The following is a 15,957-nucleotide window of genomic DNA, read 5'->3' on the forward strand; positions in this document are numbered from 1 at the left end:
TGTTTTTGTAATGAAAATTACTCCAAAATACATGTTTTATAATATATTTCCCTGAGCCTCCTGGGTCTGTTAAATGCTAAGTCTGATCATGTGGGCGTTAGGAAACAAATATTACTATATTGACATAGACAGGCGTGATTGGCAAATAGGATGGTCTAGAGCCCACCCCCATACCCAGAAGAACAGTCATTGGTCATATTGTGACATCATGACATGGGCCAAAAGTTCCATCCCACCTTAACAGGCTGACAATCCAGCCTTCATTTAAAAAAGTATTATTATTATAAAAAACTTTTTTACACAGCTCATACACAAAAAGGGAATCATCATTTTCGCAATTTCAGAGTGTTATTTAAAAAAAAAATTGTGATGGAAATATCTTTTTTCTTTTTAAAGGAAAAACTCCTCTTTAACTGCACTACGCCTTTGAGGAATTGATGTGTTGTTGACATCTAATGCATTAGTTATGTAATTTATGGTAGAAAGTAAGTCATTTTTTACCTAAAAGAGACAAAAAAAAAAAAAAATACTATTAATGGAAAATTAAACACTAATATATCTTGATTAGATAAGTATTCAACTCCATGAGTCAATACATGTTAGACTCATATTTAGCAGGGATTACAGCTATAAGTGTAAGAGGGAGCTGGAGACAAAGGCAGACGTTTTACGTGCCCCCAGCCGATTGTGCTTTTTTGTTTGTTTATTTGCAAAACATTTGTATTCCTTATTTTGTACATAATGTTGCCGCTACCGTCTCTTATGACCGAAAATAACTTCTAGACATCAGGACTGCGATTACTCACCACGGACAAGCAGAATACTTTTTTCCTTTCACGAGTTTGACAAGCCTGACGCAAAGGATATACTGCTTCGTCGGGAACAGGCCCAGATCCCTGTGATCTGCGTGAAGAGGAGGCAGAGAAAGAGGGGGCGAAGGGCGGGCTGCCTTCTGAGAATTCGTAGGCGATCAAATAAAACCCCACTTTCCTCCATTCTGCTAGCAAATGTGCAGTCCTTGGAGGATAAAAATCGACGAGTTACGCGGAAGATTAAACTACCAACGGGACATTAAAAACTGTAATATCTTATGCTTCAAGGAATCGTGGCTGAACGACGACAATATCAACATACAGCTGGCTGGTTATACGCTGCACCGGCAGGATAGAAAGGAAAGAACAGCGGCGTCTGGTAAGACAAGGGGCGGCGGACTATGTATTTTTGTAAGTAAGACCTGGTGCACGATATCTAAGGAAGTCTCGAGCTATTGCTCGCCTGAGGTAGAGTATCTCAAGATAAGCTGTAGACCACACTACTTACCGAGAGAGTATTAATCTGTATTTTTCGTAGCTGTTTACATACCACCACAGTCAGAGACCGGCACTAAGACAGCATTGAATGAGCTGTATTCCTCACCCAGAGGCGGCGCTCCTAGTAGCTGGGGACTTTAATGCAGGGAAACGTAAATCCGTTTTACCAAATTTCTATCAGTATGTTAAATGTGAACCAGGAGGAAAACTCTGGACCACCCATACTTTGCATACAAAGCTCTCCCTCGCACTACATTTGGCAAATCTGACCATAATTATATCCTCTTGATTCCTGCTTACAAGCTAAATTTAAGCAGGAAGCACCTGTGAATAAATCAATAAAAGAGTGGTCAGATGAAGCAGATGCTAAGCTACAGGATTGTTTTGCTAGCACAGAATGGAATGTTCCGGGATTCCACCGATGGCATTGAGGAGTACACCATATCAGTCATTGGCTTCATCAATAAGTGCATCGATGACGTCGTCCCCACAGTGACCATACATACATACCCCAACCAGAAGCCATGGATTATAGGTAGCATTCGCACTGAGCTAAAAGGGTAGAGCTGCCGCTTTCAAGGAGCGGGACTCTAACCCGGAAGCTTATAAGAAATCATGCAATGCCCTCCGACAAACCATCAAACAGGCAAAGCGCCTTTACAGGACTAAGATGGAATTGTACTACACTGACGAGCGTCAGAGCCGGATGTGGCAGGGCTTGCAAACCACTACAGACTACAAAGGGAAGCACAGACTACAAACGGAACCACTACAGACTACAAAGGGAAGCACATTGTGGTGCCAGGACAACAACCTCTCCCTCAACGTGATCAAGACAAAGGAGATGATTGTAGACTACATGAAAAAGAGGACCGAGCACGCCCCCATTCTCATTGACGGGGCTGCAGTGGAGCAGGTTGAGAGCTTCAAGTTCCTTAGTGTCCACATCACGAACAAACGAACATGCTCCATGCACACCAAGACAGTTGTGATGGGGGCACAACAAAATCTATTCCCCCTCAGGAGACTGAAAATATTTGGCATGGGCCCCCAGATCCTCAAAATGTTCTACAGCTGCACCATCGAGAGCATCCTGGCTGGTTGCATCACTGCCTGGTATGGCAACTGCTCTGCCTCTGACTGCAAGGCACTACAGAGGGTAGTGCGAACGGCCCAGTACATCAATGGGGCCAAGCCTCCTGCCATCCAGGACCTCTAATCCCAGGCGGTGTCAGAGGAAGGCCCTAAAAATTGTCAAAGACTCCAGCCAGTTCTCTCTGCTACTGCACGGCAAGCGGTACTGGAGCGCCAAGTCTAGGTCCAAGAAGCTTCTAAACAGCTTCTACCCCCAAGCCATAAGACTGCTGAACATCTAGTCAACATCTATCTACACCATTGCTACTCACTGTTGTTATCATCTATGCAAAGTCACTTTAATAACTCTACCTACATGTACATCCTACCTCAACTAACCGGTGCCCCCACACATTGACTCTGTACACATTGACTCTTTGGAAACTGCATTTTTGGTTAGTGGCTCGTAAGTAAGCATTTCACTATAAGGTCTACTACACCGGTTGTATTCGGCGTATGTGATTAATACAATTTGATTTGAGTCTTTCTGGGTAAGTATCTAAGGGGGCAATTCAGACCAGTTATGCACAAGTAAATTGTACTTTTTTCCCTTTTTATGCACTTCTCTCTACATGTATTCTGACCATGAACTTAAGCAAGGGGAAATTGCCCGAGCAAGTTACACATTTGGGGTGGAGATCAAAGAAAGAGGTGTCTATGCAAGTTCCAAGTGGAAAAAGCCTCTACTTTTTTTCTGATATTTTTTTCTGATAGAAATAACAGTATTCTCAATGCACTGTAATTAAAAAATGTATATGATAACAGAAAAGCATATCAACTTAACATGTTGCAGCCTCTTTTCCACAGTAAAGTAGGCTATAAATAGCTGTGCCGCAATTCAACATTTTAATTGTATGAACTCATAATTTGCAGGGTTGAAATTTGGAGACCCAAGCTTTAGGCTTCTGTACCGCCAAACCTACAGAGTTTATTCATAATGTTTTAAATATATGCCCGGGCTTACCTCAGTGGCTCATATTTAACATGATACAAATTGTAAATAAGAACTATCGGGAGCCACCGTCAATAATACCCACATACAGTACCAGTCCAAAGTTTGGACACACCTTCGCATTCAAGTTTTTTGTTTAAAAAACAAAACTATTTTCTACATTGTATAATAATAGTGAATACATAAAAACTATGAAATAACACATTGAATCATGTAATAACCAAAAAAAGTGTTAAACAAAAAAATATATTTTATATTTGAGATTCTTCAAAGTAGCCACCCTTTGTCTTGATGACAGCATTGCACACTCTTGGCATTCTCTTAACCAGCTTCACTTAGAATGCTTTTCCAACAGTCTTGAAGGAGTTCCCACGTATGCTGAGCCCTTGTTGGCTGCTTTTCCTTCACTCTGCAGTCTAACTCATCCCAATTGTGTTGAGGTCGGGTGATTGTGGAGGCCAGGTCATCTGATGCAGCACTCCAACACTACCCTTCTTGGTCAAATAGCCCTTACACAGCTTGGAGGTGCGTTGGGTCATTGTCCTGTAAAGGTACAAATAAAATGATAGTCCCACTAAGCACAAACCAGATGGGATGGTGTCTCGCTGCAGAATGCTGTGGCAGCCATGCTGTTTAAGTGTGCCTTGAATTCTAAATAAATTACTGACCGTGTCACCAGCAAAGCACCCCCACACCACATCCTCCATGCTTCATGGTAGGAACCACACATGCAGAGACCATCGTGGTTTCTTTGCAGCAATTCGACCTTGAAGGCTTGATTCACACAGTCTCCTCTGAACAGTTGATGTTGAGACGTTTCTGTTACTTGAACTCAGTGAAACATTTATTTGGGCTGCAATCTGAGGTGCAGTTAACTGTAATGAACTTATCCTTTGCAACAGAGGTAACTCTGGGTCTTCCTTTCCTGTGGCGGTCTTCATGAGAGCCAGTTTCATCATAGCACTTGAAGGTTTTTGCAACTGCACTTGAAGAAACTTTCAAAGTTCTTGACATTTTCCGGATTGACTGACCTTCATGTCTTAAATTAATGATAGACTGTCATTTCTCTTTGCTATTTAAGGTGTTCTTGCCATAATATGGACTTGGTCTTTCACCAAATAGGGCTATCTTCTGTATACCACCTCTGCCTTGTCACAACACAACTGATTGGCTCAAACGCATTAAGAAGGAAAGAAATTCCACAAATTAACTTTTAACAAGGCACACCTGTTAATTGAAATGCATTCCAGGTGACTACCCCATGAAGCTGGTTGAGAGAATGCCAAGAGTGTGCAAAGTTGTCATCAAGGCAAAGGGTGGCTACTTTGAAGAATCTAAAGTTTAAAATATATTTGGATTTGTTTACCACTTTTTTGGTTACTACATGATTCCATGTGTGTTATTTCATAGTAGTGATGTATTCACTATTATTCTACAATATAGAAAACAGTAAAAAACTAAGAAAGACCCTTGAATGGGTAGGTGTCTCCAAACTTTTGACTGGTACTGTGCATTTCTGACTGTCACTTAAGTGTTTGTTTCCTTTAATATGCATCTCACATTTTACAATATTTTCATCATGTCATTCCATCTTTCTTTCATGTCTGTGTAGTTGTTCCTAAGGGTGGCTAGCATTAGTGGATCATGTTAGGTTAACGTTGTGCAATAACTTGGGACCTAGTGGAATTCAGACCACACGCAGCGGGTTAAACCTGGAGCACAGTTTACGATGACTGGACCGTTGTCATTACAGTTCCGTGATTAGTGAGGATTAGGGTAGATTTATTGGACTAGCCTACTGTTCAACCACTATTGTATACTTTTTTCACCTTCCAATATTTAATGGATTGAACTTGAATCAAACCACTGCATTTTTGTGCATAAAGGCTCTCCAAACCAGTTGTTACTCAACCTAAACTTTGTCTAAACAAAAACAAAATCTGAGTATCTATCAGTTAGTGCTGAAACAGAGAAATATGCATTTAGTTAGATGGCCTTCTTTGATCCCTAATATTCTGAACCCGCTATCTAAATGTATTCTAGGTGACCAAGTCTAAAAGCAACAGGACCCTAAAATGCTTCTACCCCCAAGTCATAAGACTGCTAAATAGTTACTTAAATAGTTAGTCATGGTAGCTATTGGTTATCTGGATTGACCCTTTATGAGCTAACTCTTTTGAGTCATCACCTACACTGCTGCTACAGCTTATTATCTATCCTATTGCCTAGTCACTTTATCCCCATGTACAGTATATGTACATATCTACCTCAATGACCTCGTACCCCTGCACATTGACTCGGTACCCTGTGTATATAGCCAAGCTAGCATTGCTCATTGTGTATTTATTCCTTGTGTTACTATGATTTATATTTTCTCTCTGCATTGTTGGCAAGGGCCTGTAAGTAAGGATTTCCCTGTTAGCCTACACCTGTTGTTTACAACGCATGTGACAAATACAATTTATTTGCTTTGAGTCTGTTGACAGAATGCCAACTAAAGGTTCAAAGATAAATGTAGTGAAAACCCTATTGAAAGAAAACTCGACAAGAAAATCTGTTGGCCAGCAAATAGAAGGGTTTTCTGTGGTTGAATGCATTTCATGCTTGGTCATGTTCATTGGGGCACAACAAAGCAAAACATTTTGCAATGGAAAATAATCTGTTTTTTCCCCCTCAGTTTGGTGCTTAATGAATACGATCCCAGTTTCCTAACTGTATGACATAGTTCAGAGCGAGTCGGTTATAGGCAAATTCCCTTCCTGCCATGAAATAATGTCCAGGCAGTGTGGTAACTACAAGCCACAGTGCAGGTATTTTTGGCTAAGCCAAGTGGGGACACATAACATTCAAATTATTCTGTGGAATAGCATGCAACACCTACCTATTATGGCAAACCTTGTCCTGTAAAATAGAGACGAAAGAACATCGGTTAGGATAATTATATGTTGAACATGGCTTGTTAAACAGCAGATACTAATGTGAAAGAGTAAACACATACAGTGAACGATAGATGTACTGTGCTATCTAAACATTAAGGATTGGTTTCTTGGACACAGATGAACCATAGTCTTGGATTAAGAACATTCAACAGAGAATCTCCATCGAACATGCTTTTTAGTCCAGGACTAAGATTAATCAGTGTCTGGGAAACCAGCCCTTGGGTGTGATTTGAAAGGTGCAACACAACTCAACATTACACAGGGCTCCTGGTCCTACATAACACGGCTATATCCTCACAAACAAATTCAACATTTCAAATCAGTGTTTTTTTCATGTGGTCGTTTGAATTAGAATAGCCCAAATAGCCCTCTAATATCTGCAGAGAATGTCGTGACTATTGAGAATGGCCCAGGTTGAATGCCGGGAGACCAATGAATAGATCCTCCCCCCCTTTATATTTTTCTATTGACCACTGACCCCCCATTATTGGGTGACTGCTGACAGTGGTGAATAGGAGGCTTGTGGAGGAGCCTTACTGCCTTCCCATGGCCTCTTGGAGCTCTGTCTGAGTGAGTGAGTGAGTGAGTGAGTGAGTGAGTGAGTGAGTGAGAGAGTGAGAGAGATTGAGGCTTGCTGGGTGGTGGGGCTGCGCTGAGCTGTCAGTGTATGTAACTGCTGATTCATTTGCTGTCAAAAGCTGGCATTGTGAGCAGCCACCACAGGAGTCCAGGGAAAATGAGAGGGCTGCTACCCAGGAGGAATGTGGTGGAGGAGCTACTGGCCATCTGATTTACAAGGCTCGGATAAAAACTCAAAGCCAGTGTGGCATATGGGCGCAATTCATGCTCAACTGAATAATTTGTGATTATAACATTAACTCACCTGATCATCAGGAAATTCAAAGTCTTTACTAAATCTTTGCACACCACGTGCGGACAGAGATTCTTGTCTCGTGCAAGTGATACCATTGTTAAAAGTCTTTGATCTATGCGATCTGCTTTTTCCCTGGCCTGCAGATGAATTGGGCTGATTATCATGGTGGTTTTTGCCATCGGGAGGGGGGCAGGCCGCTAACGGAGACTTGTGCCTGTGTACTGGCGAGAGGGGACTCAAAAGGAATGGTGTCTCTTCCGTACCCGACTCCTCTTGTGTGCTATCCATCCTCACCGGGTCCCGGAAGTCCACCTGCGGACGTCGCGTGCTCCTCATCCTCCTCAAGGTGGGGGACGTGGAAATGCGAGCCGGGGCCTGTCGGTCAAACTGGGTCAGCAAGCCGTCGGCCTCGACCAACGACGCGTGTTTTAGTTTGGAGTGCGTTCTGGCCAAATCTATATGCATGATAAACGGGTTGCTGGTCTGCGTCTCCTTTTCGTCAGTGGGTTTCGAGACCGTTTGCGTCTCAACATTGGTCACCCCCGTCACAGCCTCATTCTCTAGCCACTCAATGTAACTCCAGTCCAAAATTCTCTCTGTGTCCTGGCCATTCTCATGCACTAGAACCTGTTTCAGAGTAGACATATTGAGCAAGATGGCATTATAGGCCTAATGTCAGAAAAAGGGTAGTCCGTTGGTGTTTTCTGTTGGTACTTGTCTTTAACCAGGTGTGTTGGGGTCAGATAATCCAGGTGCATTCCACTGGCAGTTTATCAGCAAGCAACTACGTTTCAGACACGTTTCTGGGAAATAAACAAAATATCTGTATTAGGTAGGTCTAATACAAGAGCCTACGATTTAAACAAAGCAGTCTGGGCGTGCAGTCAAGTCAATCTTTTTTGTACAGAGTTCAGATCACGTTGTGAAACATTGAAATTATGGATTTGTGAGCTGCATACTTAGCACATGTTTTGTCAACAGAGGGTGGAGGAAGTTAGCTTACAGTTGGTGTTCATAAGGTACAGAAAGTAGGCCCTCTAACAAGCTCCAAGACTACTGTCACCTTAGCTACAGATTGTACACCAGATAATGGCCAAACATCTCAATCCAAAATCATGAGCATTAATATGGAGTTGGTCACCTCTTTGTTGTTATAAGAGCCTCCACTCTTCCAGGATGTCTTTCCACTAGATGTTGGAACATTGCTGCGGGGACTTGCATCCATTCGTTCACAAAAGCATTAGTGAGGTTGGGCGATTAAGCCTGGCTAGCAATCGATGTTACACCTTTGGGATGAAGTGTTCGATGGAATTGAGGTCGGGGCTCTGTGCAGGCCAGTACATATTCTTCCACACTGATCTCGACAAACCATTTCTGTATGGACCTCGCTTTGTGCATGGGGGCACTGTCATGCTGAAACAGGAAAGGACCTTCCCCAAACTGTTGCCACAAGTTGTAAGCACAGAATCGTCTAGAATGTCATTGTATGCTGTAGCGTTAAGATTTATTTTCAATGGAACTAAGGGGCCTAGCCTGAACCATGAAAATAAGCCCCAGGCCATTATTCCTCCTATGTGTTGGGGCAGGTAGCATTCTCCTGACATCCTCCAAACCCAGATTTGTATGTCGGATTGCCAAATGGTGAAGCTGATTCATCACTCCAGAGGACACGTTTCCAGATTAACAGTTCTTGTGTTGACATTGCTTCCAGAGGCAGTTTGGAACTCCGTTGTGAGTGTTGCAACAGAGAGCAGATGATTTTTACACGCTCCAGCACCCGGCGGTCCCGTTCTGAGAAAGAGGATTAGCCGTTGTTGTAGACGTTTCCACTTCAAAATAACAGCACTCACAGCTGACCAGAGCAGCTCTAGCAGGGACAAACTTCCTTTTTGGAAAAGTAGCATCCTATGGTGGTGACACGTTGAAAGTCACTGAGCTCATCAGTATGGGCCATTCAACTGCCAATGTTTGTTTATGGAGATTGCATGGCGGTGTGCTCGATTTTAAACACCTGTCAGCAAAGGTGTGGATGAAATAGCGGAATCCACTAATTTGAAGGTATGTCCACATACTTTTGTATATATAGTGTAGATGTTTGGCCGAATTGAGAACATAGATACTAACCAGTTATGGTTGCTCGAAAATGTACTGTGCTACGCCACACAGTACCTACCCTGTAATGCCCAGTAATGGATACCAAAAATCTTGGCGAACAATCTGTAGCTATTGTTGCCTGTAAAAAAACAAAAAACAAAAAAACTGTAGTCTTACCTTCGTCATTGTCGATAGTTATGGTGTTTAAAGCTCACTTAATACAACCCAAATATTGTATTATTGAATACAGTGCAACAGTGGAGCTGCACTACACTGCAATACCGTATCAGTTCAGTGTAATGCAATGACAGTTTATCGCGTGGGAAACAAAGAACGGCACAAGAGCCCCATGCACCTGATCCAACTTTCCAATACTCTAATTAGACGTTTTCATTGGGCCACTTCAACCCATGTAAAGTGATATTCAACCAAATCAGGTAGGATTGTTTCATAAACACATGAGAATTCTCAACAATAAAAAACAAGGACCTATGAGCGAGCACTTTAGCGTTGTCGCAGTGTGCGGATTGCAATGGAGAAACCCCGCAAACCCACGAGGTGATTACAGTGAGAAAAACATTATCTAGGCTACATTTACCATCACCCAATGTTAGTCTAAATAACAACAAATTACTCACATGACAAGTGTAAAAGGTGTCGACTGAAGAAGAGCAAATCCAGCTGTGTTTACTCCCGGCAGTGTGTCGTGTCTCCTCTCTATTCTGCAATGTCTCATCCGTCGCGCTGCGCTCGGGGTTGTTCATGCCAATCAGACCGCCCTGTGAAACAAAAAAGTGAAGGCAACTCCTGGCACTAGTCTCGGCCACTGTTCATACTGTTCCTTTTCACATGACAAAGCTCAGAGATTTGTGTAATGCCTCGGAAAAATATCGTGCGTGCGTGTCCAATTGTTTCCTACCCGAAATTTGAACGATTGTTATGAGTCAACGAGAAAGTTTAGTTCAGACGGTGGATTTGTCCGCAGTGCTATTGTGACATGTACGGTGTAATCAGTGGGAGGAACTAAAGGACGGTTAATATGTTTTACTACTAGTCATTTTTATCCATCGTTGAGGTAAAGGTATGTGTGTGTGTGAACAAAGAGAGGATCCGCTACATCACGTGCGTGTAGGGCATTGCACAGACCTTTGGGGGTTGCTTAAAAATGTTTTTTTTAATAAAGGGCTACCCCCCCCCCCTCAAAAAAAATCGACTGTCATGATTCATAACATACCAACTGCCTCTGTAGCCAAAATGTCAACACATGCCTATTCATTTTCTACAACAAACACATTCACTCACTTGTCATTCCCAATGTAAGCAGTAGACACGGTAGTAACTAGTTACCACAGCCACAAAGTCGTACACCCGGCCTATTTCTACTATTTCTCTTTTAATACTGTGTTTTAAACCTAACCACACGACTAACCGTATGGCTAACCCTAAATTAAGACCAACAAGCGATTTTTTTTTTCATACATTTTTTCGATTTACCCAATATTTACTTTGTGACTGTGGTATAACTAGTGGAAACCGTTTGACACTGGAGTGAAAATGCATTCTTGTCCGCAACTTGTTTTGTCAATTTTTTCCCCGTATTGTCCTCACCTGATCCCGCAACAGTTCGATAACCCCGGGACTTTCCTGTTCCGTACCCGATAAAAATCCCTCCCATCCCATATAATTCTTTGTGTAGAAATCAGAGAGAGTTTATCGCACACATCCCAGCTAGCACATAACGTTCTGAGAACCATATTTTTCTTAGAGTTTGCTGAGAGCATGTTTTTCCTATAGTTTATTTGCATACAACATTTCGACAATTTTCTGGGGATGGTGCAGGATAGTTTATTGACTTTGTAACATTCTAATCCCCTTTAAGAAACTTGACCAAAAAAACGTTATTTTCTTGATATTTCATTACTTTAACAGAGTGCTTCCTAAAAGTAACAATACGTGAAAGTACTACTTACGTATTTTTTTGGGTATATGTACTTTACTATTGATATTTTTGACAACTTTTACTCCATTAGATTGCTAAAGAAAATAATGTACTTTTTACTCCATACGTTTTCACTGACACTTAAAAGTAATCGTTACATTTAGAATGCTCAAGCAGGATATACAGTGGTGTTGTGGAGCATTTCGAGAGCTTGAAGTTCCTCAGTGTCCACATCACTATGGAACTATCATGGTCCACACACATCAACACAGTTGTGAAGAGGGCACAACAACGCCTCTTCCCCCTCAGGAGGCTGAAAATGTTTGGCATGGGCTCTCAGATCGTCAAAAGTTCTACAGCTGCACCACTGAGAGCATCTTGACTGGCTGCACAACCGCTTGGTGTTTGAAATGCTTGAAATATAATAATATATATATAAATATTATATAAATAATATAGATTGCAAAGCGCTACAGAGGGTAGTGCAGACTGTACATCACTGGGGCTGAAATCTCTGCCTTCCAGGACCTCTATACCCGGCGGTGTCAGAGGAAGGCCCAAAAAATAGTCTGACAACAACCACCCAAGTCATAGACTGTTTTCTCAGGTACCACACGCAAGCAGTGCCAATACACAAAGTTGGGAACCAGCAGGACCCTGAAGAGCTTCTACCCCCAAGCTATAAGACTACTAAATAGTGAGTTAAATAGTTAACCAATATCTACCCGGAATATCTGCATTGACCCTTTTTGCATGAACTCTTTGACCCATTACCTACGCTGAATTACTGTTTATTATCTATCCCGTTACCAAGTCACTTTATCCCTACCTATATGTACATACACTATATATACAAAAGTATGTGGACACCTCTTCAAATGAGTGGATTTGGCTATTTGTGAAGTGGAAACTTCTAGGAGCAACAACAGCAGAGCCGCAAAATGGTGGGCCACACAAGCTCACAGAACAGGACCGTTGAGTGCTGAAGCCCGTAGCCGTAAACTAGCCTGTCCTCGTCTGCAACACTCACTACCGAGTTTCAAACTGCCTCTGGATGCAACATCAGCACAAGAACTGTTCGTCGGGAGCTTCATGAAATGTGTTTCCATGGCCGAGCAGCCACCCACAAGCCTAAGATCACCATGCACAATGCCGAGTGTTGGCTAGAGTGGTGAAAAGCTCGCCGCCATTGGACACTGGAGCAGTGGAAACGCTTTCTCTGGAGTGATGAATCACGCTTCACCATCTGGCAGTCTGACGGACAAATCTGGTTGGGCGGATGCCAGGAGAACGCTACCTGCCCAAATGCATGGTGCCCACTGTAAAGTTTGGTGGAGGAAGAATAATGGTCTGTATCTGTTTTTCATGGTTCGGGCTAGGCCCCTTTAGTTCCAGTGTAGGGAAATATTAATGATACAGCATACAATGACATTCTAGACGTTTCTGTGCTTCCAATTTTGTGGCAACAGTTTGGGGAACGCCCTTTTTTTTCCTTTTTCCTTTTTCCCTGTTTCAGCATGACAATACCCCTTGCCCAAAGCAAGGTCCATAAAGAAATGGTTTGTCATGATCAGTGTGGAAGAACTTGACTGGCCTGTATAACCCTGACCGCAACCCCATCGAACACCTTTGGGATGAATTGGAACGGCGACTGCGAGTCAGGCCTAATCGCCCAACATCAGTGTCTGACCTCACTAATACTTTTTGTCTGAATGGAAGCAAGTCTCCGCAGCAATTTTCCAACATCTAGTAGAAACCTTTCCCAGAAGAGTGGAGGCTGTTAAGGCAGCAAAGGGGGGACCAACTCTATATTAATGCCCATGATTTAGGAATGAGATTTTTGATGAGCAGGTGTCCACATACTTTTGGTCATGTAGTATATCTACCTCAATTAGCTCGTAACCCTGCACATCGACTCGGTTTGGTGCCCCGTGTATATAGCCAAGTTATCATTACTCATTGTGTATTTTTTTCATTGTGTAAAATTCTAACTGCATTGTTGGGAAGGGCCTATAAGTAAGCATTTCAATGTTAGTCTACATCTGTTAATTATGAAGCATGTGACAAATAACACTTGATTTGATGTACTAACTGGGTGAGTGCAGGCAACTGTGTAATGAGCACTAAGCAGCAGCCAAATGGAGCAGTTGCTATGGCTACTCACATGCAGAGCGGGGGACAGGCAGATGAGCAACTAACGGAGAAATTATCTGATTTCTGCTTGTAAAAATGAGCACGGGACAGGACGGTAGTGATTTGTTTTTTAAGTGTCAGGCTTATAGAATTGTTTGCGGGATCAGCACAGGACCGGGAACAAATTTGACAGGACAAAACAGGGCAGGAATACATTTTCACTCCTGTGTCAACCTCTACTGCTCTGTGTTGTGATGAGTGAGTGTGTTGTTGTAGAAATGTTGAAATTTTGGCTACAGAGGCAGTTGATAGGTTATGAGTTTTTAGTTATGAAAGGTTGGGAGGCTGCCCTTTTTTATTTTGAGCATCTGAGCACCCCCCCCCCCAATGTCTGTGTGTGTGTGAGAGAGAGTGTGAAACAGACTGAAAAAAAGAAAGATAATCAGAATCACTTTTACAAGTACGTTTATTTACAAATATCCAGAATTTGACTTAGTGAATAAGTGCGACCAGCAATAGACAATGTACAGACAGAATACAGATACAAAGTCAACATAGTCAACATACAGGATATCCAATATAAATATATACAGTATACATAGAAAAAAAGAAAAGAACCACACACCAGAATGGATTTCCACCCTGTAGCTTCAAGATGATCTATCCCATGGACTATGGAGCATAGTCATTAATTAATTTATTGATTCATTCATAACTGTAATCCAGACCTGTATTCAATACTGACTCTGCCTCACTAGCAGGTGATTGTTATAACCTGCGAACACTAGATGGTAATGTAGGATAGATTATATCACCATGTCGCCACTGGCTGTGTGGTTTTAAAATTATCAGTGATGCCCCCATGGCGTCCTCTGGTGTCAGTTTTGGCATCCTCTGGTTTCAGTATCTGTCATGCACTCACCACGGTTCTGAAGAATAATCATCATCATTATAATTATCCGCAACAGCATCATCATCTCTCTACATAGTTATGAGAACAGAGTGGTGAAGAGAATTGTATTCAGTTGCATGAGATAGACGTTTAATGAATAGAGTGTACACAATTCCTTATTCTATACGAAATACAATCATGTCTGTTCTACACTTACCTCAGAAACCCATACTACAATTTTGCGTAATTTTAATCAGATACTCGATACCATCCTATGTTACCTGCATCTGTCCACTTGAGATTAGTTCTACACAACTAATTTATATCTGGAGGTTCTGTAACATTGCACCTTCCTGAACATGCCCCCTGATTAGTCCTTAATGAGAAAAGGGAGGGGTCACAACACATTCCAGCACGTAAATGTGCAAGCTGTCCAATGGACCGCAGACTCACTGGAGAATACCAGGGGTCACCAAGAGGTTAAAGGTTAAATAGTCAAGGGTAAATATCCTTCAGAGTTTGACTTTTATGACATATACCTTCATATTTATGGATCATGTGATGCTGTACACACACACACACACACACACACACACACACACACACACACCTTGAAGCAAAATCTATGGAAGTAGGATATCTTTAATTCTGTCAGGAATTTAATTTTTGATTTAGCTTTGCTGTCATTTACAGGCCTATTCAGAATGTAACTCTTCACTTCCATTAATGCATGACCATCCTTTCCCCATGAGTAGATTATGTTGGGGGAAAACACCCTCTTAAGGAAAATGTATATTTTCTGACACAAAAAAAGCTACGTTTTCAAAGATATAGATATGTGCATACTGGCTATCCTTGGGCAAACACATTTAGAATGGAAATAAGTGGGCATAATGAATTGTTTTTTGTTATTTGATAAAAACAGAAACTTCGAAACAGGGCGTTTTCGCCCCATTAACGGGGCAAAACACCCCCCTCTATTGGGCAAAATGCTTCCTGAAGATTAATGTCTTAAAATCCAATTTATACCTTTTATTCACATTTTCTGTAATTGACTCTTAAAAGCTAAAGTCTAGGTATCTAATTTTTAATTACATAAAGCAAATATTGAAACAAAATGGCATTGCACATCTCACTATTAATACCTTCACTATGATGAGGTTTTGATGTAAAGGTCCCTCTTTTCATTTTTGCTCTTCCAGTCCAAATGATAAAGTTACTTATTGTGGCATTTTGCCCCAAACGTGCTCACCTTAAATTGTACTATTTCATTAAAGGTTCACGCCAGCTGTTTTAGATCCACTTGATTTCGATAAATTATTTTGAAGTATCATCAAGCTGTTACTTGTCATTTTCTTCAATCATACTGAGCAATAGGTATTTTAAAAACAGCTTGTACTGAAGCCAGAATCTCTCCTGGAAAAACACTAGCCATGGGGATAACATGATAAATATGAATGATTTTTAGTTATGATTGGCTGATACAAACCAAAACAAACTCACGACTTAATCAGAAAAGCTACTGTAACATTAGCCCAGCAATGGTGCAAGGTAGTATACAGCCATCCTTACATGTATGAGCCAGTCTGACACTGAAATTAATGAGGAAGATGATGATGAGCCAGTGCAAATCCCAAGAGGTATGCAGTAAGTCTATTTGGAAATCGTTGCAACCCGTAACATTAATGTG

The 15,957-nt window shown here is 41.7% G+C and overlaps 1 protein-coding gene across 3 annotated transcripts in view; it reads right to left on the reverse strand.

Moving 5' to 3' along the window:
• Positions 1-10,966, reverse strand: part of LOC135524241 (pleckstrin homology domain-containing family G member 7-like) — a 36,613-nt gene extending 25,647 nt beyond the window's left edge. The window contains exons 1-3 of one of the 3 annotated variants that reach the window (XM_064951602.1): positions 10,912-10,966; positions 9,942-10,082; positions 6,278-6,297 (exon numbers count right to left, since the gene is read on the reverse strand). In XM_064951602.1, the coding sequence (XP_064807674.1) occupies positions 6,278-6,297; positions 9,942-10,067 (146 nt within the window). In that variant the 5' untranslated portion in view covers positions 10,068-10,082; positions 10,912-10,966. Of the gene's footprint in view, positions 1-6,277; positions 6,298-7,218; positions 8,013-9,941; positions 10,083-10,222; positions 10,394-10,911 lie in introns of those variants that run through there. The other 2 variants (XM_064951601.1, XM_064951600.1) reach the window with 2 other exon arrangements.
• Between the last annotated feature and the right edge of the window lie 4,991 nt (positions 10,967-15,957).

Source organism: Oncorhynchus masou, chromosome 31, assembly GCF_036934945.1.
Source record: "Oncorhynchus masou masou isolate Uvic2021 chromosome 31, UVic_Omas_1.1, whole genome shotgun sequence".
NCBI lineage: Eukaryota > Metazoa > Chordata > Actinopteri > Salmoniformes > Salmonidae > Oncorhynchus > Oncorhynchus masou.